Source organism: Palaemon carinicauda, chromosome 1 (assembly GCF_036898095.1).
Source record: "Palaemon carinicauda isolate YSFRI2023 chromosome 1, ASM3689809v2, whole genome shotgun sequence".
NCBI lineage: Eukaryota > Metazoa > Arthropoda > Malacostraca > Decapoda > Palaemonidae > Palaemon > Palaemon carinicauda.
The window spans coordinates 271,525,555-271,553,443 of record NC_090725.1 but is presented as its reverse complement, the minus strand read 5'-3'; the positions used below and the strand labels follow the sequence as shown (position 1 = coordinate 271,553,443).

Sequence of the window (27,889 nt, the reverse complement as noted above, 5' to 3'; positions counted from 1 at the left end):
GATAAGGTAAAGGATGATGTGAAGAGGAAAGATTTGGTGGAAAAGGATACCTTTGACTGGAAGCATTGGAGAGGGCACATCAGGCAACCAACCCCTTAATGTAGGGATAACGATGGGTAAGAAGGCAAGGAAGTTCCGTTTTATTGGGTTCCATCTCATGTGGCTGTGCCAGGAAATGAAAAAGCAGACAGACTAGCAAAAGAGGCAGCAGACAAATTACTTATGGAAGATATCCACTTCCATATAATGGCTTTTTGCCTTATATCAAAAGATCTCTTGGTGATATTTGGCAATATTGTAATCCTGTGGATCAGAATAAGATGAAGGAGATCGCAAGTGCTATATCTCTATGGAAATATAGTAATATGCCTAGGTGGGAATCTCCCCTGTGTCACCTAAGAATTGGGCACACCTGTTCAACACTGTTCTTGATAACTGGCAGTTGGCAACCTTTGTGTGATGATTGCTTGGTTCCCTTAACTGTTAGGCATTTACTGATTGAATGTCTTAGCGATTGATGAACAGATGCAGCTTCGTCCACCTGAAGATTGTCTGCAGAGCCAGTAGGAAGGGGGTTAGCCTGCGAGCTGGCAACTTTCCTAAAGGGAGAAACAAAGGTCTGTAAATTATGAGACAACAGAGCCACTGGATGGTTGGATGGTTTTTCGTCAGCTGGAGGTTGACCAGAGGGAGAAAGTAAAACCTTGCAAATGCCGAGAGCAAAGTTGGCCACAGGTGAAGAATCTCTCACCCAACGATGAAGGAGATGATGAAGCGTTTCCTTTGAACGGGAATAAGAAATCCCCAAGGACAGCCAAGCCTGCAAAACATCTGAAATAGAGAAGGGCATCCCAGCGGCAGAAGGAAAAGTTATTTTTCTTGAGGAAACAACAACACTCCCAAGTTTGTGAGATCATCCAGGAGTTAAAGGGACTGCATGCCTACTTGGTCGTTCCCCGGAGGAATACGGTTGAGAAGGAGCTTTGTTAAAGGGGTGAGAGAGCGCAAAGAAGAAGAGGAAACTCGTGATTCTTTCGTCTCCGAGTTAAACTCTGAGAGAGAACGATCACCCTTAGTCTTTTTCATGCTGCGCTTCCCAAACTTCTTCCACTGGGAGGCAGATCACTCCTTACACTCATCATGAGGCGAATCTTGTTCGGAACTACGCCCTCTACATGTTGGACACAAAGAGTGACATGAAGATCCCGCAAGGGTGCTCAACAAGACCAGAATATCGGTCAATCTTTCAATGACCCTCATAGCTCCGCTATGGCATCACACGGAATGGTTTCTGGACCTTCTGCAACTCCTAACGGAACTTCCGAGAGAACTCCCTCCGCGACACAATCTACTCAGACAACCACATGCCAACGTCTTCCACAAAGCCGTAGCTTCGCTGCGACTTCACGCCTGGAAACTATCCAGCATCTCCTCGCTGAGAGAGGATTTTCGCAGCAAGTTGCGATCAGGATGTCTGGACATCTGAGAAAGTCATCTGCATCTGTCTACCAGGCAAAGTGGAAAGTCTTCTGTGGTTGGTGTCGTGGAAGGGGTATCTCTTCACTCGATGCCACTAATCCAACAATAGTGGAGTTTCTTGTGTATTTGCGGGAAGAAATGCGCCTTTCAGTCTCGGCGGTGAAAGGCTATCGCTCAGCCTTAAGTCTAGCCTTCAGGCTCAAAGGAATGGACATTTCCTCTTCGCTGGAATCCCTACTCATACGAAGTTACGAACTTGCCTGCCTCAGTCGGAAGTGAGACATCCTCCATGGAACGGGGTTCGAGTACTCAGGTCTCTTAAGAGACCTCCCTATGAACCATTATGCCAGGCATCAGATTGCCACCTAACCTGGAAGATGGTGTTCCTACTAGCTTTGGCTTCGGCCAAGCGAGTTAGTGAACTTCATGGTCGCTCGTATGACATCGCCCATTCAAGGGGATGGGAGGAGGTAACGTTCAAATTCGTCCCCGAGTTTATTGCTAAGACTCAGAATCCGGGAGTAGCGGATCCTCGGTTCGATTCCTGCCAGATTTAGTGTCTGCTCTGTAACAGATGACCCAGACCATCTCCTACTGTGCCCAGTAAGGAGTTTGAGGCTATATCTCAAAAGAATGGCTGCAGTCCGTCCTCAGGTACAAGCGTTATTTTTTAGCACAGGGAGGACTAAGAGGAGGGTCACTAAGAACACCATCTCGGCATGGATTCGTAGGGTGATCCATCTGTCTCTGAATCCAGACCCTCCTCCGTCATGTCGCCCTAGAGCACATGATGTTAGGGGCGTAGCTACGTCTCTGGCCTTCAAAAAGAATTTCTCAATGACGCAGGTTCTTCAAGCAGGGGTGTGGAAGCATCAGATGACCTTCACAGCCCACTACCTGCAAGACGTGACCCACAGGAGGATCGATACGTTCTCTATCGGCCCTGTGGTGGCTGCACAACAGCTGGTTTAAAACCTCAAGCTCCTTATTGGACAAGTAGTAGAAGGTTGAGGGCATTGTTACCCGGTTTTAGTCTGCATGAATGAAAAGGTTTGTCTGGCCCTTATTCTTTTCTTCATCTTCCCCTCTCTTGGGGAAAGCAGCACCCTGGGTTCTCTGCATAGCTGACCTCAAACCACTGCAGGTAAACTATGTTTCCTTGTGTTCCTAGTATTAAGCAAATACTGTCACGTCCCCATACCCTGACGAGGTGGTATTGGGAGAGTCCTAGCCTAAAGTTTCCATCTAAAGAACTACAGGTCAACTTCCTAGGACGAGTCACACTTCATTATACCTTCACACACAGCTTGCGTAGGCCGCAGTTCCTTGCGTAGCAAGGTCCTAGTGGGATGCAGGGACTACTTTTGAGTGCTGACACACTCAAATAACGAGCCCCCGGGCAAAGCCAAAAAGCCAGTACTGGCTGGGACCTCCAGTGGCCCTTCCTAATGGGTGAGTCACCCCTATTAAATAGCGTAGTTTGTATTTCAGTTACGGAACAAATGACAAATTCGTAGATAATTTGTATTTTTCCTAACTATACAAACCTTAGCTATTTAATCAAACTTGCCTGCCAGCCCTATCCCCCGTGAAGTCCTACCTCCAAGCAAAGTGAGCTCAAGCACAGGTGTGTGTGTGTGTGTGTGTGTGTGGGGGGGGGGGGGTAGCAAGCTACCCTCCCCTACCCCCGCTAACTAGCGATGGGGTAGTAAACCCTCGTTAAAATTCTAATGGCTCGTCATTTCAGCTACGCCGAAAGTAATACCCCTATCAAATAGCTAAGGTTTGTATAGTCAAGAAAAATACAAATCATCTACAAATTTGTCATATTTCTATGCTCACCTGATGTTCATATACATGCCCACCATCCTCCCTTTTTTATTTGTGGTGTAGAGATGATAGGGAACAGTTGTGACCTCGACCGAAGACAAAGGCAGCATGGCTTGCCCAAGCCATTGGTTTATTGCCATGAACCACTAGCTTGTTTCATTACTTTACTAGAGGTCTAAGTCTATTAGAAGGAAAGAAAATAAGAATTATTTTTGTTTTATAGATAAATTTCAACACAATAGAGCTTCCTAAGAGAAGCAATATGAATAGTAGAGGAGTATGGAAATAGCATATTTGATTATTAAAGTTAAATTTTTTCCATTGCAAAGAATGAAGAAAAAATACTTTGTAAATCTGTATACAGTCTGTATCCTTACGTGTCGCTTAATGCAATGCATTTTTAAAATGAAAAATTATTAGAATAACAAAAGTTTAATTAGATTTTAGCTAACAGTGAGAACTTGATAACCACTAAATTTTTTATTAAGATGATGTTTACCCTTACTATACAAAGACATTTTCCATATTCAGGACAGTATTTGGCAATAACAACCTGCATGATATCCTTGTCTGAAGTGGCCTACTATCTACCCAAAATATTAATAAGAATTATCTGTATGCATTCTTTCAGAAAGAAGGGAGCAACCATGATGTGACTATTGTATTGTTTTCTCGAACGTTTTACAAGGCGACCAGTATAGAGGAATTTCCTGCATATATGAGAGAATGTATCCAAGAAGATTACAGGGGCAGATTTTATGAAGATTTTTATAGGTCAGTACAGAATTTATTTTTCATGAAAATGTTTTCTCTGTTCATAAAGTTATTTTGCTGAATACGAGAGACAAGGAAAATATTAGATCATGTCAATTATTTTTAATGCATGAAACATTGGAGTTACGGTGAAAGGAATGAAGATAAACTTTTTTGTTCCGTAACCGAAATACAAACCAGGCTATTTACAGAGGGTTTACCTTTTAGCGCAGCTGAAATGACGAGCCAATAGTTTTAACGAGGGTTAATTACCCCCTCGCTAGTTAGCGGGGGGTGGGGAAGGGTAGCTTGCTACCCCTCCCCCCTCCACACACCGGTGACTTGCTTCACTTCACTTTTGGCTCGGCGGTGATCAGACGTGTCTGCTCATCGCCTTCGTGACAGCCTTTAATTTTCTGCTTTTTCTTTTCAGCGTGTGTGTTGGTTGGAAGTTGACCTTCAGTTATTTCTTTACAATGCGTACATGCCCTGGAGTTGCCGGTCGTCCTTGTGGGACTTTCATGTCGGACGTAAATACGGATCCGCACACCCTCTGCCCTCAATGTCGGGGCCGACGGTGTGACCAGGAGAACATGTGCCGTGAGTGCAGGGAGTGGTCTGCCTCCCAGTGGGAGAGGTTTGGCCGTCGGCGTAAGAAGAAGTCCAAGAGAGACCGTTCTCCTCCGGGGTTAGCCTTGAAGGAGGAAGGGTCTCGGGACTCTTCTTCCGCCGCCCAAACCTCCTCCGAAGCTCCCCCTCGTCCGCCTCCTAAGGAGAGTCGGCCGAGTGGGAGCGCAGGCCCTTGTTCTGTTTCCCGACCTTCGGTGGGGGGAGAGGGCGTCGCCTCCCATAGCGAGGCGGTTCCCCCTCCTCCTCCGGGGGAGGTTATTGATAATGCCTTATCCAGTGATGATCTTTTACAGATTTGGTCGTCCCTGGGGCTTATGGGCTTGCCCTCCAGGGTCGCTCTTATTGACCTTGTCTCGTTGGGGGCCGCTGTTAAGCAGTCGCCGGCGGTAGCAGAGGTAGACCCTCTGTCTATTGTCAACGTCGTGGTGACAGAGGCCTCCAACGTGGCTGGGCCTTCCGCCGCAGGTGCTGTTGCGGGTGATGGTGCTAAAGGCTCTCCTCCTCCTTCCGTACATCCTTCGAAGGGGGAAGTGAGTCCTTCGGTCTTGGCTGCTGCTCAGCTTCCTTCTGAGGGAAGTGCTTTAACGGAGACTCCCCTTCGGAGGACCGATGGTCCCGACGATCTTCCCCGAGGCCGCCTCCGCCGTAAGGCTCACCGTCCGCTACGCCACAAGGGCCTCCCTTCCCCTTACAGGGGGACTAAGAGGCGCCTTTTTGGGTCTTCATCCTCCGGGGGGGGACTCTCCTCGTCAGCCTCAACCTACAGCTCCGCCCTCCTTGAACCTCTCTGCAGACCGCTCACCATCTCCTGACAGATCTTCGCCTTCTGGAGAACTCGTCACCCGACGGGCAACGGTCCCTTCGGGGCTAAGGGATCCTTCCCTTACGCGAGCAGTGCTAGCGCACAAGCGCTCTCCTGCTCGCCAGCCCTCTCCTGATCTTCAGCGCTCTCCTGCTCGTCGACGATCTCCTGCTCGTCGACGATCTCCTGCTCGCCAAGACTCTCCTGCTCGCCGACGCTCACCTGCTCGCCGACGCTCACCTGCTCGTCGGCTCTCTCCTGATGTTCGCCCCCCTCGCCAGCTCTCTTCCGAGCGTCAGCGCTCATTTGAGGACCATCGCCCTGCGGTCTCTGACCACCCTTTAGTTCCTGCTGAACTCCCTGCTCACCATCTGCCTGGTCCTGTGGCTACGCAACATCGTGCTGCGCGTGTGTCAAAAAAACATGTTCGCCAACGCGCCAGCGATCTCCCAGTTCCTGCTCGTGAACGCACTGCGCCACCTGTCCTTTCACATGACACGCGTCGACCTTCTGCTCGCCAGCGATCACCTACGCGCCAGCGATTACATCCTCGCCAGCGTTCACCTGCTTGCCAGCGCGCACAGGCGATCTTAGTATCGCCTATTCAACAGCGACAGCTAGCGTGCCAACGTTCTCCAACGCTCCTGAAGGAACATGGTTCGCCAGCTTCTAGCTCGCCATCGCGCGATCGCCCGCCTGCGCATGCTGCTCGCCATCGCTCGCCATTGCACGATCGCCCTCCTGCGCATGCTGCTCGCCATCGCTCGCCTCTGCACGATCGCCCTCCTGCGGATGCTGATCACCATCGCACCCCATCACGCGATCGGCCACCTGCGCATGCTGCTCGCCATCGCTCACCCCTGCACGATCGCCCTCCTGCGCATGCTGCTCGCCATCGCTCGCCCCTGCACGATCGCCCTCCTGCGGATGCTGATCACCATCGCACCCCATCACGCGATCATTCACCTGCGCATGCTGCTCGCCATCGCTTACCATTACGCGGTCATTCACCTGCGCATGCTGCTCACCATCGCACACCAGTGCGTCGACATGCCACATCGCGCCATCGCCAACTTGAGCGACTGCACTCACCAGCTCGTCATTGATCGCCTGTGGATCTACATCGCCAGCGATCTTCCTCACCTACGCGGCAGCGCGTTCCCTCGCCGTCGCGCCAACGCTTGCGTTCGTCGCCTCGGACACGCGTTCATTTACCTGCCCACCCTCGCGCCCACTCGCCTGCGCGACCGCTCGCCTGCGCGCCCGCGCGCCCGCGCGCCCGCGCGCCCGCGCGACCACTCGCCTGCGCGCCCGCGCGACCGCTCGCCTGTGCGCCCGCGCGATCATCCACCTGCGCGCCCACGCGACCATTCGCCTTCGCGCGACCATCGTTCGCGGCGAATTCCTCAGCCGGTGGTAGCAGCAGGACCGCGTGCTCCTAGACGGCACTCGGGATCACCTCCATCCAAACACAGGTTGGTAGTGCAGGATGATGAGAGGTTAGTACAGCATTCTTCCCCACCTTCTTTTCAGGCAGGTACCGTCGTGTCCACTCCAAAGGATCGCCCGATCCCTTTCCCTTTAGCGAGGATTTCGGACTCTGTGTCCTTGGAGCAGCAGACTTGGTTTGGTCCTCTGGCACGGGCGTTAGTGAGGGTTATGAAACCAGCACTCGCCGGCCAGGGTAACAAACCAACGGCTGTCTCTCCTACGCTGAAGAGAGAGAGAGGAGTGGACTTCGTGGTGACTTCCCCCAGGGCGAAGTTGGTTCCCAAGAGGTCGGTCGCGAAGGTCCCTTCTCCTGCACGAGTACTCTCTCCTTCTCCCATGGACGAGGCCTTTCCGTCCTCAGGTGAGTCCAGCGGGGCGGTAGTCTTCCCCTCGGCACCAGGGGGGAAGACTTCGCTTCAGGCAGGACAATTGTCTCGTGAGGAAGGGGCCCCTCGAACCTCGTTGTTGAGATCCTGTATCCCTCCCAGGAGGGAATCCAAGGATTCCAAGACCGTCCCTAAATCTTCTGCAAGGATTCATCAGGAACCCACGACTACCCAGGGGAATGTCCACGTATCACCTCAGGAAGAGATTCCTGGAGCAGGAGACTTAGCTGCCAGCCCGCAGGGAGGAGAACAGCAAGAATCCGAACATGCCTTCTGGCAGGTCCTAAGCCTGATAAGGCAACTTAACAGGCTTACGGATCCAGTCATCGCCCCCCGTGAAGGCAAAGACACGATTCTGGATGAAGTGTTTGACGTTCGGAAGGCCCCTAAGACCAGTGCAGCTCTGCCCTGGTCTCGGGGGCTGAAGAGTGCCAGGGCTAGGGCCAACGCTCAGCTCGCACTTCTTGCCTCCTCCAGTCGTTCCACTGCCGGGAATAAGCTCATCCCTCCTCCTCGCCTCCAGCAGAGGAGGTATTTTGAGATCCTGGGTGAGCACAACCTCGCTCTTCCTCTCCATCACTTTATGGAGGAGCTGGCGAAGGGAGTTCCCCTTGAGAAACTCTCTGCGTGGCAGAGATCCTTAACCACGAGAAGGTCGCTAAGTGTGCCATGCAGGCCACTTCGTGGCTGGACTTCTGGCTAGGATCTCTGGGCATCCTATTGCGATCGGAGGACTTGTCCAAGGAGACCAATAGGAAGGCCCTAGAGACCTTCTTGCTCTCGGGCACCCGCTCCATCGAGTTTTTGGCGCACCAGGTTACCACCCTGTGGGCCAACTCGGTGTTGAAGCGTCGCGATGCTGTGTCCGAGAGATTCCATCCGAAGGTCCCCGCCGTAGATGTGTGTAGGCTCCGACATGCTTCCCTTCTGGGGGAGAGCCTGTTTGAGCCTCAAGACATGGAGCGAACGGCTGAGAGGTGGAGGAAATCCAGCACGGACTCCCTCCTCCACAGGGCCCTTACAACTCGGCCCTATAAGCCTCCAGCCCCGCCACAACAGCAGCAACAGCCTCGTAATGCTCCCAAACAGGCACCGGCAGCTAAGAAAGTGGTGTCTAAGCCCCAGCCCTTTCCAGCCAAGGTCAAGAGGGGCGGTAAGTCCTCCAGGGGAGGCAAGACTCCTAGGGGTGGCGGCCGCGGCCGCAAGCCCCAGGGGTGGCAGTCCCCCTGCATGTCCACCTGTGGGGGGATGCCTTCAGCGTTGCGTCCGCAGGTGGCAGCAACACGGGGCCGATGCTTGGACGGTCTCTGTGATCGGCCAAGGTTATCGCGTCCCGTTCACAACATCTCAACCTCCCCTGACAGCGAATCCAGTGTCGTTGAGCTCCTATGCCACGGGATCGGCAAAGGGGCTGGCCCTTCAGGCCGAAGTCGAGACCATGCTCGAGAAGGGTGCTCTCCAGGAGGTCGTGGACGGCTCCCCAGGCTTCTTCAGTCGACTCTTTCTTGTAGAGAAGGCTACTGGAGGCTGGAGACCCGTCATCGATCTCTCAGCTCTGAACAGGTTTGTCAAACAAACCCGGTTCAGCATGGAGACAGCAGACACGGTCAGACTTGCGGTGAGACCACAAGACTTCATGTGTACACTGGATCTAAAGGATGCGTACTTCCAGATCCCAATCCATCCGTCTTCCAGGAAGTACCTGAGATTCTGCCTAGACAACAAGATCTACCAGTTCAAGGTGCTGTGTTTCGGTCTCTCCACAGCTCCTCAGGTGTTCACCAGAGTGTTCACCCTGATTTCATCTTGGGCGCACAGGAACGGCATTCGTCTCCTTCGTTACCTGGACGATTGGCTGATCCTAGCAGACTCGGAGTCGACCCTTCTTCGGCACCGAGACAGGCTTCTGGATCTTTGCCAGGATCTGGGGATCGTGGTAAACCTCGAGAAGTCCTCTCTGCAGCCGTCCCAACGACTGGTTTATCTAGGCATGCTAATAGACACCAATCTCCACAAAGCCTTTCCATCAGACGACCGGATAGCAAGGCTGAGGAGGGTGGCGGAACCCTTCCTCAGGCGAAAAGAACTCCCCGCCCAATCGTGGTTGCGTCTCTTAGGCCACCTATCCTCCCTGGCCTGTCTGGTTCCAAACAGCCGCCTCAGGATGAGATCCCTTCAATGGCGGCTCAAGTCCCGGTGGAATCAAGGATCTGATTCCCCGGACATTCGGATCCCAATGGGGTCTCTGGAACAGACGGACTTGCGGTGGTGGCTGGCCGACGAGAACCTGCGGAAGGGAGTGAGTCTTCTCGTCCTCCCCCCGGAATTGACTCTGTTTTCGGACGCGTCAAAAGAAGGGTGGGGGGCGCACGTTCTGAACCAGAGGGCCTCAGGCCTTTGGTCAGAATCAGAAAAGTGCCTACACATCAACCTGCTAGAATTGAAGGCCATCTTTCTGGCTCTTCAGCAGTTCCAACGGTCCCTGGCGGGTCACTCCGTGGTGGTGATGAGCGACAACACCACGGTAGTGGCTTATATCAACAAGCAGGGAGGCACTTTTTCGCAACAGCTATCCCATCTTGCAGTAGAGACTCTGAGGTGGACCGAAACCCACTCGATAACACTATCAGCTCGCTTCATTCCTGGCAAGAGGAATGTGCTCGCCAACAGTCTGAGCAGGGCTTCGCAGATAGTGAGTACCGAGTGGTCTTTGAATCCTCAGATAGCCAACAAAGTCCTGACTTTGTGGGGTTCCCCGACTGTGGACTTGTTCGCGACAGCCTTGAACTTCAAGCTGCCCCTGTACTGCTCACCAGTCCCGGACCCCAAGGCACTCTGGCAAGATGCTTTCCAGCAACGGTGGGACAACATCGACGTGTACGCCTTCCCACCATTCTGTCTGATGAGAAGGGTGCTCAACAGGACTAGACTATCGGTCAACTGTTCCATGACTCTGGTAGCTCCGCTATGGCATCACGCGGAATGGTTTCCGGACCTTCTACAACTCCTGACGGAACTCCCAAGGGAGCTTCCTCCACGGCACGAGCTTCTCAGACAACCCCACTCCGGCGTCCCTCACAGGGCCGTAGCCTCGCTTCGGCTTCACGCCTGGAGACTATCCAGCGTCTCCTCGCGGAGAGAGGCTTTTTGCAACAGGTTGCGGAGAGAATGTCTCGGCACCTGCGAAGGTCCTCTGAGGGAGTCTACCAAGCAAAGTGGAGAGTCTTTTGTGGTTGGTGTCGTGGAAGGGGTATCTCTCCACTCGATGCCACTATTCCAGCAATAGCGGACTTCCTCGTGTATCTGCGAGAAGAAATGCGCCTTTCTGTCTCGGCAATGAAAGGCTATCGCTCAGCCTTAAGCTTGGCCTTCAGATTGAAGGGCGTGGATATTTCTTCATCGCTAGAACTCTCTTTACTCATACGTAGCTATGAGCTTACCTGCCCCCAGTCGGAAGTGAGACCCCCTCCTTGGAACGTGGTTCGAGTCCTCAGGTCTCTTAAGAGACCTCCCTTCGAGCCATTACGCCAGGCCTCCGATCGCCACCTGTCTTGGAAGACGGCTTTCCTACTCGCCTTGGCTTCGGCCAAGCGAGTTAGTGAACTTCATGGTCTCTCGTACGACATCGCCCATTCAAGGGGATGGGGGGAGGTAACGTTCAGGTTCGTCCCTGAGTTTGTGGCCAAGACTCAGAATCCTGGAGTGCCGGATCCTCGGTTCGACTCTTTCAGGATCGCGAGTCTCCGTTCTGTAACAAACGACCCAGACCAGCTGCTACTATGTCCAGTGAGGTGTCTGAGGCACTACTTGAAGAGAACGGCTGCAGTCCGTCTTCATGTGCGAGCTTTGTTTGTGAGCACAGGCAGGACAAAGAGGAGGGTCACCAGGAACACCATCTCAGCTTGGATTCGAAGGGTTATCCACCATGCCCTGAATCCTGACCCTCCTCCGTCACGTCGCCCTCGGGCCCACGATGTCATGGGTATTGCTACATCCCTGGCCTTCAAGAGAAACTTCTCTGTGACGCAGGTACTTCAAGCTGGGGTCTGGAAGCGCCAAACAACCTTCACAGCCCACTACCTGCAAGACGTGACCCACAGGAGCCTCGATACGTTTTCTATCGGCCCTGTGGTGGCTGCACAACAGCTGGTCTAACCTCAGGCTCCTTTTTGGACAAGTAGTAGTAGGTTGAGGGCGTTGTTACCCGGTCTTAGTCTGCGTGAATGAAAGAGTATGTCTGACCCTTACTTCTTTCTTCATTCTCCCCTCTCTTGGGGAAGCAGCATCCTGGTCCTCGCATAGCTGACCTCGACCTCTGCAGGTAACCCATGCTTCTTTGTGCTCCTAGTATTAAGCTTAATACTGTTGCGTCTCCCATACCCTGACGAGGTGGTATGGGGAACGTCCTATCCTAGAATTCCTATCTGAAGGTCTCAAGGTCAACTTCATAGGACGAGTCACACTCTCCTCCTCACACTGCTTATGTAGGCCTCTCGTTCCTAGCGATGCTAGGAACTTGTGAGGTACAGGGGCTCCCTCTCTCTAGTGCTGCTCACTGAGGGATCGAGCCCCCGGGCAAGTCGAAGTCAGTAAGGCTGGGGACTTTCCACCCTTCCTAAGGGGTAAGTCACCCTCTGTAAATAGCGTGGTTTGTATATCGGTTACGGAACAAATGACAAATTCGAAGATAATTTGTATTTTTCCTAACCATACAAACCTTAGCTATTTACACATATGTGCCCGCCATCCCTGACCCCCAAGTCAAGTCCTACCTCTAAGTGAAGTGAAGCAAGTCACCGGTGTGTGGAGGGGGGAGGGGTAGCAAGCTACCCTTCCCCACCCCCCGCTAACTAGCGCGGGGGTAATTAACCCTCGTTAAAACTATTGGCTCGTCATTTCAGCTGCGCTAAAAGGTAAACCCTCTGTAAATAGCTAAGGTTTGTATGGTTAGGAAAAATACAAATTATCTTCGAATTTGTCATATTACATCATTCATATTGGATACAATGAGAGTGTATGAGATGATGTTATCACTCTTTTAAAGCTATTCTTGTTCCAACGCGTTATACAAACCTCGTAATCATTTAATATAGGAATTCGCTTTAGCGCAGCTTAAAAAGCCGAAGAGAAAGAAAACCAGGCAGTTGTGCTGAATGGTTAGCTGGTGGTATGGGGGAGCTTAGCTCCCCCCCCCCCACACCAGCCCTTTTTTTCCCCATTCACTCGCTTCGGGTCAACGTGGATGGTTGTGCTGCACTCCGCTCTCTACGCTGCAGCCATTTGCCTTCTCTTGTGCTTGTGTACTAGTGATTGTGTCATTGTTATGGATGAGAAAGTTACTTGTAAGATGCGATGTTGTGCAGGCCGTGGCGGGCGCTGCAGTAGGTGGCTTTCGTCACCTTCTGTAGACCCACACACGCTCTGCCCGACATGCAGGGGAAAACCTTGCTCTCAAGGTTCTGCCTGCCGTGACTGTGAATCTTGGCCGCCCTTGCAGTGGCAAGGTTTCGAGAATCGACGCAAATATCGCCGGACCCCTAAAGCTTCTTCTGCTTCGGAGAGCTCGCCTCTCTCGAAGAGGAAGAAGGGGCAGCCGGTGGTAAGTGCGTCATCTCAAGAGACTGCCACAGCGAGGTCTACTCACGTCCTCTCCGAGACTGAGGAGGGTGTGAGATGATTTTGGGAAGCTTGGATTCACAGCCTGTCGGGGATTTCTCATGTTTCGCCGGGGGAGCGGGTGACCTTAACATTCCCGCTACTTCGGCGATCTCGAGGGACACCCGACAGATTGTTGGACCGTCTGATACTGATGACCCCACGTTACCTGGTAAGATGGGGGAACTTTGGGCGTCTCTTGGATTATCAGGTAAGCCTGACTTGAATTTGTTAAAACGCCGTTTTAACAAACGTCATTTGAATGATCCGATTGTTGATGAACACATGAATGTAACTGATTTTGTAACTTTATCGACTCTCATGTTCCCTGATGCCCCTGTTGTTGTTGACCATGTACCTGATAAAGCATTTGCTCCTGGCAAAATACAAACTTTTTCCAAGGGTAAAATAACTGCAGGACTCCCTGTTAAAACAAGGGTGAGTAATGTTTTAAACACTGAGGTTTTGTTAACGACTGCTGGCAAGCCCTTTACAGCTTTGCCCGCAAGTCATTTGAAATTAAAATCTGCTGAAACTCCTGCTGATACAAGATGTTTTTCAGGTTCACCACGTTCACCGACCACGGTATTTCCTACGGCTTCAAAACAGAGATTCAGTGCACCCTCTACTTTGATTTTAGCTGAAGAAACATTTGTTCATCCTTGTACAGTGTCGTCTGCTGTTACCTCGACCACCGTTCTAGTACCTCGGAGGGGGCACAAGAAGAGGAAAGGTGGGCGGTATTCTTCTCCTAGTTCCTCCTTCTCTTCGTCTTCATCTTCTGACTGACTCTTCTCTCCCAAGGAGAAAGAGGAAGGGGAAGAAGAGGGCCAGGAAGGCCAATCGTAGTCGGAGGGACATGGCGCCCTGAGACACCTCTTCTCCTCCTGAGGATGAGAGCGACGCGAGAAATTCCCGTGTTTCCCGCGCTCGCGGGACTATTCACGGCAAATCTCGCGCAAGGCCTCGCTCGAAGGGGTGGGTATTGTCTCCCAGAGCATGATGATGGGGTCCTCGGGCCCCCTAGCTGCTGTTCAGACTCGAGTTGAACCGCTCTTGAGCGGGGAAAAGAGAGTCCCGGCTTCGGCACGAGAAATAACAGCTATGGTCTCTCATGAAGAATCCTCAGTACGCACTACTACCTCCATGGGGGTAACCACGCGGACCAACTCCGTGACTCGTGTGTCGCATGAGCAGGGAGCAGGCCGAGACAGCCGCGCACTCGACCCGTGACTCAGGCCCGGCATGGAGCCACCTCGCGGCTCAGCCCGCGACATGGGGGCCATTCGTGCGCGACCAGGCTAGTTCTTGCGCATACCAGCCACGCTAGGTACAGCCAACCCCCATGCTTTCTGGCGCGACTAACCTGTCTACACCTCCTGGTGTGAGTGGTGCAGTTCCCAGCAACCCCGCTCGCGTTCGAGCTCCTTCGGGAGCTTTGTGGTGCTCGCAGCGACCAGTCAGGCACTCGGTCGCAGTGGGAACCTCGATGCATTCCGTCGGGGATGAATCCTGCCAGGGTCCTTCCTTGACTCCTGAATACACGCCTGGTTCGGTCTTAGGACCAGAGCGAGCGTATTCATGGGGGATGTTATCTTCCGTGCAGTATGTTGCTTCCCCTACACCTCCGGATGTAGCGGGACCGTGGGATCAGCCACCTCCACAACCTTTACCTGACGTGGAGACGGAAGATCCCGAGGTGGAGTCGCCATTCCTAGAGGTCATTAACCTCATGCGTGAGATTAATGGCCTCAGGGCTCCTCCTGCGGTAGAGTCTGAGGATAATTGTACAGCCTTGGAGATCTTATGGGGAGCTTCCAAAGGTAGTTCACGGCCCATCATGCTACCCTGGTTGAGATAGGCTGCTCGAGCATTGGACCGAGTGAATGACCAGATCGCAGGACCTGGTGACTCGCTTAGGAGCCAAGGTTCGAACAATCTTCTCCCTCAACCACTCTAGCGACAGAAGAGGTACTACTTCACAGAGTCTTCTGTACCTTGTCCTGTCCCTCTCGACCCCGGGGGCGGAGCGCTTGCTGGGGGTTCCTAAGAGAGTTTGAAATCTCAGAGAGTCTCCTCCTTGTCCTCTGAGATTTCAACTATGGAGTCCATCTCTGTAGGTGCTCTCCAGGCTGCTTCGCGGCATGGCCAGAGTGTTCAAGAGGGACACCAAGCTCGCTACCCCCGAACACATGGAGCAGTACAGGAACCTAGCTTTGTCTGGTGGGAAAGCTGTTGCCTTTCTCTTAGACCAGCTTACTACCCGGTATGCCAATCTGATCCTCAAAAGGCGCGAGGCAGTAGCCGCTCGTTTGGCGAGACAGATTAGTTCAGGAGAGGCCCTGGCAATCAGGAACTCTCCTATTAGAGACAAAACATATATCTGATGGAGAAATATAGGTTAGTAAATAAGTTTTGATTCACATTACTTGGTAATTATTTTAGAACAATGAAGGTGTTCGGACAAAAATACTTCCGACCAATCAGGTATCAGGAACCTTTCTGAGCTAAAAGGGCACCCCTGTGAATCTGTGCAAACATGCACCGCTAAAAAAAAATAGACTATAGTGGTCGAGTTTGCAAGTGAACGAAGCACACTATCATCTGAAACATGATGCAAACGATTGACTTTATTTGGAACTACATTCACTTAATCAAGATTTAAGGGAATCATATGATGTACCACGCCATCCGCTTGTATAATACAAGGTTTTATAGCAACACTTACTTTAACAAATGAAGGTACAGTATATTAGAATTCAGACTACCAACTCGATCTTCTGCCTCACACTCTAGCTATCTAATAGAGTGACTAAGATTGGGGCAATGCAAGGGTTTAGCAGCTGAAGGGTCTTAAGGTAATTGAAGTATTCAAGGCTCTGAGAGATTGTCAGTGTATTGCGCAGTGAACTTTAAGAACCCATGATGAAAGAAGCACTATTAATCCACTAAGGACAACAACAGTTTATTGATATTTATGAAATAGTAGACAAAATTTGTAAAGATATCATCTTTCACTTGAATGTAAAAGTATTTGGTATCATTGCAACTGAAATGAAATGAACTTTTTTGATTTGTTATTGTATGTATTGCTAATTAGTTGGGATATTAAAAGAAAATTCTTCAGAAATTGCAATTGAAAAAATTGCGTTGAAGCTGGATTATTACTAAACTTATTATTCTTATTTGTTTTATTAGTGTTCATTTTCTTGATAATTTAGTTTTGAAAAGTCTAAAAAAACAAAATATTCTGTCCAGTAATAGCATGGTAAATAAAATTATGTAACAAGTTATGAGGTGACATGTTTCCACCATGTAGTATAAATTTTCAACAATACAGCATTCATTATTATCAAGTAAATTCACTTAGGTAGCCTTACTCAATTTGTAATATCAGATTCATATATATATATATATATATATATATATATATATATATATATATATATATATATATATATATATATATATATATATGTATGTATGTATGTATGTATGTATGTTCATACATATATACACACACAGACAGCACTCACTCTTCACGAGGGTTAGATAACAGGGACAGGTGCGAATTCATGTACAATTGGTGCCCTAGTGTGGTATAACTTCTAACCTAAACAAATAACTTACTGTGCATTGGCTGCGTTCAGATAATTAACACACTAAGTACTGCCTAATATTGTTTTTACTTGGTTTTCATCACAGTATAGTTGTACGTAAGTAATACTGTATAACACTTGCTGATACTATATTGTATATTACTGTTATATACTGTTTTTAAATATTAAACTTAGCCGGTGAATATATAAATAGCTGACATCTCCGACGGCCCGGCAGATTCCAAAAACTCGCGAGCGATCGCCATGAAGGTTGCGGGTGTGCCCACCAGCGCCGACTGTCGGCCAGATACCGCATATACTTCTCAACCAAACCAGTTCTTCTCTGTCGTTGTCACCGACAACATTGGTTCCGCTCGCTCTAGACCTCGAGTTTTCTACCGAATTGGTGAAGTACTTTGTTTTGGTTTTATTGGCTTTCGCTGTGTTGGTTTGTTCCTTCAATAAAAGTCTTGAAACCCTTTTTTGTTTTTTGTTGATGAACTTGGCTTTCCTTTGGATTTTCATAATGGCTGACCCTTCTCCTGTATATCGCAAATGTGCGAAAGATTGTAACAAACGTCTTCCGAAAGCTTCTATCGACCCTCATACTGTTTGTGCTAATTGCCGGGGTAAATCCTGCCAATTAGGAGATCGGTGTGAGGAGTGTGTGGTTTTATCGGAGTTCGAGTGGTTGGAGTATGAAAAATATACTCGGAAACTCGAAAGAGATAGGGCGAGGAGAAGCTCGTCTAGATCTTTAGAAATTTTCCTCTTCCCATGCCCCTGAACCTAATCCTTCCCCTGTAGTGGTAGTTTCTGAACCCCCTATTGGCACTCATGAACCTTCAATGCGTGATATGTTTTTAGCTATTCAAGCGTTGGGGGAGAAGGTCGAAACCTTAGCATCGGACAGGAACCAGCTTATGTCCGACGTTAAGCTGTTAAAGAGTCAAAGTGGTAAAGTGGAAAGTGCGCATAATGTGTTTAGTGTTGCGACCGAGGGTTCGTCTGTTCGTGCTTGTCCAGGGAGAAGGAATGTCGTAGGACTTAAGGGAGCGAGAGGTGTAAAACCGACGTACAGACGTTCCCTCAAAGGTATCAGACGTTTCTCATCAAGAACGTCCTTACCATAAGACGGGGGAGACTAAGTTCTCCTCGTCTTCCGACGATTTGCCGCATAAGAAACCTTGGCGTAAGGTTTCTAGACCCTTAAAGCGCAAGTCAGTCCCTTCAGGACAGGTCCAGCGTCCTGGATGTAGCCATTGGGGCAGCTCTGACCGTTTTCAGTCATCGGATGGCTGTTCGCCTGTTAAGCGTAAGCGTGACACTGAGTCCGAGGGTCTCGTTCGGTGCGATGATTTGCATGCACAGACGTTGCCGACGTCACGGCCCGTTCCGACTCCCGTTGACCCGAAGTGGAGTGTCCTGCAGGACATGCAGTTGAAACTTTCATCTTTAATGGAGGTTTATGAGCATGAACAGGTTCGTAAAGATCCTTTGCTTGCGGTTCGCCAGTCCGGTAAGCGTGACTCTGGTCTTCAACTGCCTAAGCGAGATTTGTCTTGTCATTATGACGTTAGCGCTAATATTATCGGTGCTGTTAAACGTGACTCTGATCGTGTTCCTCGTCATTCACGTCAGTTACGTGACGTGGAACCTCTTTTGCCGCAGACTCAAAGTGACGTTCAGCAACTGTCGCCGCAGTCTCGACGTGACATTCGTCGGCCGACTCCGTTGCCCCGACGTGACGTTGAGCGTCAGTCGCCGCTGTCGGGTGTTGTTTTTCAAACTCAAACCCTGCAGTCAGTGCAGTCCCGACGTGATGTCGAACGTCAGTCGACACAGTCTGTTGTTGTTTGTCAGTCTCAAGACTTTCAGTCTTTGCAGCCTCGGCGTGACGTCGTTACCTCAGCTGTTGCTGCGGCTCCGTCACATGTTGATATAGCCTGTCAAGCGTTGCCTCCTCGGCATGTCTCTCCGTATCGCGAGACTTTGCCGTTGTCGGATGAAGTTCCTTCGGATGAGGAAGTCGTTGATCCCCTTCCTGCTGATGTTCCTTTGGGGACTCTTTCGGATGGAGAGGAGCCTAGGGTTGCTCAGCCCTCCCTTGATTTTAAGAAGATCATGCTTATTTTTAAGGACCTGTTTCCTGATCATTTTGTTTCTGCTGCTCCTCGTTCGCCTCCATCTGAGTTCACGCTGGGCCTAGCTTCGACTCCGTCGTTCACGAAGTTAGTGCTCTCTCGCTATTCTAAGAGAGCTTTGTGTTTGTTGGGCGACTGGTTAATGTCCAGGAGGAATTTGGGGAAGTCCGCTTTTGCTTTTCCCCCTTTCAAATTGGCTTCTCGTGCGAGCGTCTGGTATGACACGGGAGAAGTTCTCGGCTTGGGGGTGCCTGCCTCTGCCCAGGGAGACTTCTCAAGCCTCGTAGACTCTCCTCGTCGTCTGGCCATGAGACGCTCGAAAGTTTGCTGGTCCTCTTCGGATCTAGATCATCTCCTCAAAGGAATTTACCGTGCCTTTGAGGTTTTCAATTTTTTGGATTGGTCTCTGGGAGCCTTGAGTAGGAAGGTCTCGTCAGCAGACCGAGATGTCTCTGTTCAGATTATGTCGTGCATGGACAAGGCAATTAGAGATGGCTCTAATGAACTTGCTGCTACTTTCACAGCAGGGATTCTTAAGAAGAGAGAGACTCTTTGTCCTTTTCTGTCTGCAGGTGTCACTCCTTGTCAAAGGTCAGAACTTCTCTTTGCGCCATTGTCTTCTGCCTTGTTCCCGCAGCAGCTTATTAAAGATATTGCAGCGTCTCTTGTACAGAAGGACACTCATGATTTAATGGCCACGTCTGCTCGTAAGGCTATACCTTCATCTTCTTATGTCAACAGACCTAAATTTGAAACTCCAGCGACAAGGTTTATCCCGCCTTTTCGTGGCAGAGCTCCCAGTAAGGGAGGCTCTCGTACCGATAGTAAGCGGGGCAAGAAGAGAGGATCTAAATCCTCCCGTGGCAGAGTCTGACTGCCCACGTCCTCAGACAGCAGTAGGTGCCAGATTGACCAACTTCTGGCAGGCCTGGGAGAAGAGGGGTGCAGACCGGGAGTCTGTTTTGTTGCTGAAGGAGGGTTACAAAATTCATTTTGTACGGAGACCTCCTCTAGTAAAAGATCCGATAGACCTCTCTCCCAGGTATAGAGAGGAGACAAAGAGACAGGCGTTACATCTTCAGGTGTCTCTGTTGTTAGAAAAGGGGGCTGTGGTGAAAGTTTCGGACCTTCAATCCCCAGGTTTTTACAACCGTCTCTTCCTGGTTCCGAAGAACACAGGAGGTTGGAGGCCAGTGCTGGATGTCAGTGCTCTCAACGTATTTGTTGTAAAAACAAAGTTTACGATGGAGACCACCAAATCCGTTTTGGCAGCAGTCAGAGAGGGCGACTGGATGGTCTCTCTCGACTTGCAGGATGCGTACTTCCACATTCCGATACATCCAGACTCTCAACATTATCTGAGGTTTGTGTACAGGAATGTGGTGTATCAATTCCGAGCACTGTGCTTCGGCCTCAGCCATGCTCCTCTTGTTTTTACGAGGCTCATGAGAAATGTAGCGAAATTCCTACATTTATCGGGGACCAGAGCCTCCCTGTACTTGGACGACAGGCTACTCAGAGCGTCGTCCCGTCATCGATGTCTGCAGGACCTACAGTGGACTTTGGATCTTGCGAAAGAGCTGGGCCTCTTGGTGAACATGGAGAAGTCACAGCTGACTCCCTCCCAAACGATTCTCTATTTGGGGATGGAGATACAGAGTCTAGTTTTTCGGGCTTTTCCGTCTGCCAACAGGATCGAGCAGGCTTTGCTCAAAGTCCGTCTCGTGCTAGAGAAAAACCGTTGCTCTGTGAGAGACTGGATGAGCCTCCTAGGGACGCTTTCATCTCTGGAACAGTTTGTCTCTCTAGGGAGACTTCACCTACGCCCTCTCCAGTTCCACCTAGACTTCCATTGGAACAAGGAGAAAACTATGGAGGCGGTCTCGATTCCGATCTCCGATCCAGTCAAGACTTGCCTGGCTTGGTGAGACAGCAATATAAGACTTCGGGAAGGTCTGTCTCTGGCAGTCAAGAACCCAAACCATGTGTTATTTTCAGACGCATCGGATTTGGGTTGGGGGGGCGACTCTGGACAGTCTGAAATGCTCGGGTCTTTGGGCCGCAGACCAGAGGAGCCTTCACATCAACTGCAAGGAGCTGTTAGCAGTCCATTTAGCACTGAGGAGTTTCGAGAGTCTGCTTCGAAACAAGGTGGTAGAAGTGAATGCAGACAATACCACGGCCTTGGTTTACATCTCGAAGCAAGGAGGCACTCACTCCCACGCTCTTCTCGTCATCGCAAGGGACCTCCTCATTTGGTCAAAAGATCGAAACATCTTACTTTTGACGAGGTTCGTCCAAGGAAAGTTCAATGTCTTGGTGGACTGTCTCAGCCGAAGAGGTCAGGTGATTCCTACGGAGTGGACGCTCCACAAGGATGTGTGCAAGAGTCTTTGGATGACTTGGGGTCAACCCACCATCGATCTCTTTGCGACCTCGCTGACAAAAAGGCTCCCGACTTATTGCTCTCCGGTCCCAGATCCAGAGGCGGCCCACATAGATGCCTTTCTGCTGGACTGGTCTCACCTGGACGTTTATGCCTTTCCACCTTTCAAGATCCTCAACAAGGTGTTGCAGAAGTTCGCCTCTCACGAAGGGACCAGGTTGACGTTGGTTGCTCCCCTCTGGCCCGCGAGAGAGTGGTTCACAGAGGTACTTCTATGGCTGGTAGACGTTCCAAGGAGTCTGCCTTTGCGGATGGATCTCTTACGACAGCCTCACGTAAAGAGACTTCATCAAAGCCTCCCCGCGCTTCGTCTGACTGCCTTCAGACTATCGAAAGACTCTCGAGAGCTCGAGGATTTTCGAAGGAGGCAGCTAGAGCGATTGCGAGGGCTAGAAGATCCTCTACCATCAAGATCTACCAGTCGAAGTGGGAGGTATTTAGAGATTGGTGCAAGTCCTCCTCTATTTCCTCCTTCAGTACCTCTGTAGCGCAGATTGCGGATTTTCTGCTATATCTGAGAAACGGTCGCTCCCTCTCTGCATCCACCATTAAAGGCTATAGAAGCATGTTGGCTTCTGTTTTCAGGCATAGAGGTTTGGATCTTTCGAATAACAAAGATCTCCAAGACCTCCTTAAGTCTTTCGAGACCTCTAAGGTGCTTCGTATTTCAACTCCTGCTTGGAACTTGGACGTGGTCCTACAGTTCATAATGTCAGACAGGTTTGAGCCTTTAAATTCAGCCTCCCTGAAGGATCTTACCCTCAAGACACTCTTTTTGGTGAGCTTGGCTTTGGCTAAAAGGGTCAGTGAGATCCATGCTTTTAGAAAGAACATCGGCTTCTCGACAAATAAAGCAATATGTTCTCTTCAACTTGGTTTTTTGGCCAAGAATGAACTTCCGTCTCGTCCTTGGCCTAAATCTTTTGAAATTCCTAGTCTTTCTGAGATCGTAGGTAATGAAGTTGAAAGAGTGCTGTGCCCCGTTAGAGCTCTTAAGTTTTACTTATCTAGAACTAAACCTATACGAGGTTGTTCAGAGGCCTTATGGTGCTCTGTTAAAAAGCCCTCTTTGCCCATGTCTAAGAATGCGTTATCTTACTTTATTAGACTCTTAATACGGGAGGCACATTCTCATTTAAGTGAGAAGGATCGTAGTTTGCTTAAGGTCAAGGCGCACGAAATTAGAGCGATAGCGACTTCGGTGGCATTTAAGCAAAATAGATCCCTTAAAAGTATTATGGACGCGACCTTTTGGAGGAGCAAGTCGGTGTTCGCTTCATTTTACTTGAAAGACGTCCAGACTCTTTATGAGGACTGCTACACACTGGGTCCATTCGTAGCAGCGAGTGCAGTAGTGGGTGAGGGTTCTACCACTACATTCCTTTAATCCCAATATCCTTTTAATCTACTCTTGAAATTTTTAATCTTGTTATGGGTTGTACGGAAGACTAAGAAGTCTTTCGCAATCTTTTTTATTTGGCGGGTGGTCAAAATGTTGTTTCTTGAGAGCGCCCAGATTAAGGGTATTGATGAGGTCCTGTTATAGGGGTGTTCGCCCTGGATATAGCAGCTCCTGGGAGTCTTTCAGCATCCTGAGAGGATGGCTGGGCTTCATGAGGATAGCGGACTAATGAGGCAGAGTAATCATCAGAGTCAGCTTCCTTACCAGGTACCTATACTTACGTTTGTTTTTTTGAAATATTTGTCAAAAACTCTTGAGCATATACGCCTTTATTGTTTTAATACTGGTCTCTACCCAACACCATGGGTGTGAATCAGCTATTTATATATTCACCGGCTAAGTTTAATATTTAAAAATGATATTTTCATTATAAAATAAATTTTTTAATATACTTACCCGGTGAATATATAATATTAAAGGCCCTCCCTTCCTCCCCGATAGAGACCCTACGGACAGAGAAGAACTGGTTTGGTTGAGAAGTATATGCGGTATCTGGCCGATAGTCGGCGCTGGTGGGCACACTCACAACCTTCATGGCGATCGCTCGCGAGTTTTTGGAATCTGTCGGGTCGTCGGAGACGTCAGCTATTTATATATTCACCGGGTGAATATATTCAAAAATTTATTTTATAATGAAAATATCATACTACTAACACTACGTAAAGCTTAATTGAACTGTAAGTGTTCGCTGTTTTCGTTTGGACGACTTGACTCGCTGCGCACGTAGCCTACATTTACAATAAACAACATTACTGTAATTGTGTACAGTACAATATGCATACAATTCAAGATTAGCTAAGTGTACATATTTTATGTAACGACCACAACCATTTTTGAATGAAGTTCTATGCAGCCATCTTTTAGTATGACGTAATTCCTAATGCGTTGGTGTCATTTTCTATAGGGAATCCATCCTACATCTGCAGGAACCTGGCAATAATTTTTATCACATCTTTTACTTCAATGGGTTAGAAAATTAAAGGAGAATTATTATTATTATTATTATTATGATTATTATTATTATTGTTATTATTATTATTATTATTATTTCTTGCTAAGCTGCAGCCCTAGTGGGAAAAGCAGGATGCTATAAGCCCATGGGCCCCAGCAGGGAAAATAGCCCAGTGAGGAAAGGAAATAAGGAAAAATAAAATATTTTAAGAAAAATAACATTAAAATAAATATTTCATATAAACTATAAAAACTTTAACAAAACTAGAGGAAGAGAAATCAGATAGATATGAATGTATATATGTATGTAAGTAGTATGTAGTATGTACGTACAACATATGATAAACATACATACATATATATATATATATATATATATATATATATATATATATATATATATATATATATATATATATATATATATATATATATATATATATAATATATATATATATATATATATATATATATATATATATATATATATATATATATATATATATATATATATATATATATATATATATATATATATATATATTTTAACTGTTTTATAAAAGAATTTTCAAGCATTGTCATAAAATAATTTTATAGCTCTAGTGTGATATCTATTTGTATTTTCAGTTAAAGTACATTCAGTGATATAATTTTGAAGGGTCTTACTTTACTTACTTTACTTTGATGGCTGCTTTTCCGGTCCCATACAGCAGGAGAACCCTACTCTCTACACTACAGGAGCTCCGCTGTCATTTTACCTTGTTCGTTCAGAGTATTTATCGTTTCAGATCACGTATTGTTTACAAAGGATATTCTTCTGTTTTTTGGCGGAAATTTTATTTCTATATATTCAAAGCTTGTTACACTAATTCTTTTCAACGTTTTGAGATTTGAGTAACTTTTATGAATAAAGAGTCCGACACCCCCACCAGACCTACCTTCTCTCTCTATGTGAAAGAAATCATGTGTATGGGGTGTCATTTCAGTGATCCTTGCCTTGTCCAAGTTATTTAACCATGTTTCAGATAATGCTAGCATATCCAAATATTTCTCGTTTATCAATTCTCGAATTTGAACAGTCTTATTACCTACAGATATATATTTACATAGCCACAGTTTATGACATCCCTAGTAACCATGATCAGTATTTTCTGCTAGTCTTTTCAATTCCAAGTAATGACCTTTGCAGTCTCTAGAATTTACTGTGTGGTCACTTGGTTTGTTTAACTTTGTGCAGTTTATACACTTTGACACTTGCGAATTATACTCCCTGGTGGAATGTCTCCCTGAACATTTCCTGCAGACTTTATCATCATTCTTAGACTTGCAATATTTTTCAAAATGTCCATACCTTTGACAGTGGTAGCAGGTGATCACGTGGTACCTATGACGTATGTTATAGATACCCCATCGTAACGAAACTTTGTTCCCATTATTATGAATAGCCCTCCAAACTTCAGGAACACATTTCAGCACAGAGTGGGTGGTCCCCCCCCCCCCCCCAGGCATTTTTCTTCAGGACTACACTTATCTTCTCTTCTATATTTTGGATTTGGTCCAGGCAGCGATTTCTTTGAATCAAAGCATTTACTACATCATCTTCATCATTGTATACATTGCATATCATTATTTTTGGTTATACAGTGAACCCTCGTTTATCGCGGTAGATAGGTTCCAGACCCGACCGCGATAGGTGAAAATCCGCAAAGTATTGACACCATATTTACCTATTTATTTAACATGTATATTCAGACTTTTAAAACCTTCCCTTGTACGTAGTACTGTTAACAAACTACCCTTTAATGTACAGAACACTTAATGCATGTACTACAGTACCCTAAACTAAAACAGGCACAAATATTAAAGGCGATTTTATATCATGCGTTTCCTAAACACGCCAAAAAGCACGATAAAAAATGGCAACCAATGTTTTGTTTGCGTTTCTCTGATCATAATGAAGAAACAAACGCATTTAGTGTACTGTACACATCTGTGTATAGGTTAGTTTTTGCATCGATTATATTGATTATACAGTATGTTGATTTTGTTATTACCAATGTTTTACTTAATTTTTCTTAGGACTTCCAAATGAAATGTTTTTCTTTATGACGCCGCCTGAAACGACGGCGTCATAAAGTACGCTCAGTAAACAACCACGCTCAGTAAACAAAGAAGGCATTTAACGCGCATGATGAAAGTGATAAATAATGATATTTACAGTAAAAGCGTTTAGAAAATATGTTATTACAAATATTATTTACCGTATCTATATAAAATCATACAGTACATATTGTACGTAGCAAAGCAGGAAAACAATTTACGAGAGAGAGAGAGAGAGAGAGAGAGAGATTGTTTTACGTACGTAAATGTAAATTTTAAATAAAAAAAATATGATAGGTTACAACATGTATACTCTTCAGACTTTTAAAACCTTCCCTTTAACTTAATGCATACAGTACTAAACTAAAACAGGCACAAATATTAAAATGTTAGAATATTAAAGTAAAAAATAAAGATTGTTACTGTACTCACCACGAAAGAAGTTCAAGAAAAACTTGAATGATGATGGCGATGAATTTGCTGCACAGTAGAAATGATGATGATGAAGCTGATGATGTCTTCTACTGTGCAGCCAATGATAGTATTTTACGTCTCTTCAGACGGAGGTGTCTTTTCCTGGGACACCTCTTCAACTTCTTCCTGGGACACTTCTTCAATTTCTTCCGAGGGCATTGTGATCGGAAGTTGCTGCCGCTGCTTCTTTTTTCGCTCTAAGAGCATCCTGTAGGGAGTCATGTGTTCATTGATCTTGTTGCAGAATTGCATAGAACGAACCATATCCTCGTCCCACTCTTGCAACATTTCTTTCACCTCCTTCGCAAGCTTGCAGAGCTTGGCAAGCCGTTCTAATGTTAAGCCCGTTTCTTCGACATTTTCTTGGATCTCTTCCTGTGTTTCACTGTCTTCTTCACTGGCCGATTTCGTCAGGTCTTCGAGGTCTGCGGCCGCGTAACGTCTACCGTCTTTTAACATATCGAGAAGCGTCACCTTCTCAGCAATCGTCATCATCCTTCGGTGGCGTTTAGGCTCACTACCAGCCTTAGTAGAAGCAGAACGCTTGGGAGGCATTGTACAGTAGGGTTTAACAGAAAGTTCAACAAAAAGTTCAACTTAAAACAGTCACGCACAGCACAGATTAAAGTCCACAATAACTTAACAACATCTACACAGCGATACGGCGGGAGACAAAGTGGCCGCGAAAACGTAGATGCTGGAAGTTGGAGATGCAGGCAAAACACCAATCACAGGCTAGATAACAAAACTTGAGTTCTGATTTGTCATCTATCAGCGCTTGAACCAATCACAACCCGTCTTATATGCTACGTAGGTTACCAATTCAAAGTACAAGATACCCTGCGTATACTGTACAGTAATAATAATAATGATAATAATAATAATAAATAATGATACTGTAATAATAATAATAATAATAATAATAATAATAATAATAATAATAATGATAATAACAATAATAATTTTAATAACAACAACAACAATAATAATAATAATAATAACAATAATAATAATACAGCTTTACGTACGCTATTTTACGCTTTTGTTGTAGGATGTGTGTCACTCTCTCTCTCTCTCTATCTCTCTCTCTCTCTCTCTCTCTCTCTCTCTCTCTCTCTCTCTCTCTCTCTCTCTCTCTCTCTCTCTCTCGTACGCTTATTCGAAATGTGATTTTTTGCAACAAAGAATATTATTGGATGCAGTACTACGTATGTATGCATACAAAAGATTCATGGAAAAGAAGCACATCCATTACATTTGTAGTACAGTAGTAGCTATCAGCAGCCTTACACCATTCTAATATGGTATGACTGCATCTGATTTGCGTTTCATGTTCGATTTGATTTTACTACGTACTGTATACAGTACTGAATTATCGTATGATCACATTCTCTTTTCGTGTTTTATTTCTTTCTGTGCTGAATTATATGTCATATGTAGTGCAATGAACAATCAGTAAGAGCAGATATTACTAATTACAGTATTAATGGAATTACAGGTAACGAAATATCGTATTTGGGGTCTTCAGATATCGCGGTATTTTCGAAATGTCCGGAAAATCAGCGATATGTATATATATATGGGTTATGAAAAAAACCCGCGAAGTGGGGAATCCGCGATGGTCGAACCGCGAAGTAGCGAGGGTTTACTGTAGTTTTCCGATTTTTCTCGTTTCAGTGTTAGCCAC

At 47.4% G+C, this 27,889-nt stretch overlaps 1 protein-coding gene across 4 annotated transcripts in view; it reads left to right on the top strand.

Moving 5' to 3' along the window:
* Window positions 1-27,889, top strand: part of Iml1 (GATOR complex protein Iml1) — a 486,471-nt gene that overhangs the window by 49,047 nt on the left and 409,535 nt on the right. For all 4 annotated transcript variants that reach the window (XM_068390604.1, XM_068390598.1, XM_068390583.1 and 1 more), the window contains exon 6: window positions 3,941-4,083. In XM_068390604.1, coding sequence (XP_068246705.1) covers window positions 3,941-4,083 — 143 coding nt within the window. The remainder of the gene's footprint in view (window positions 1-3,940; window positions 4,084-27,889) is intronic.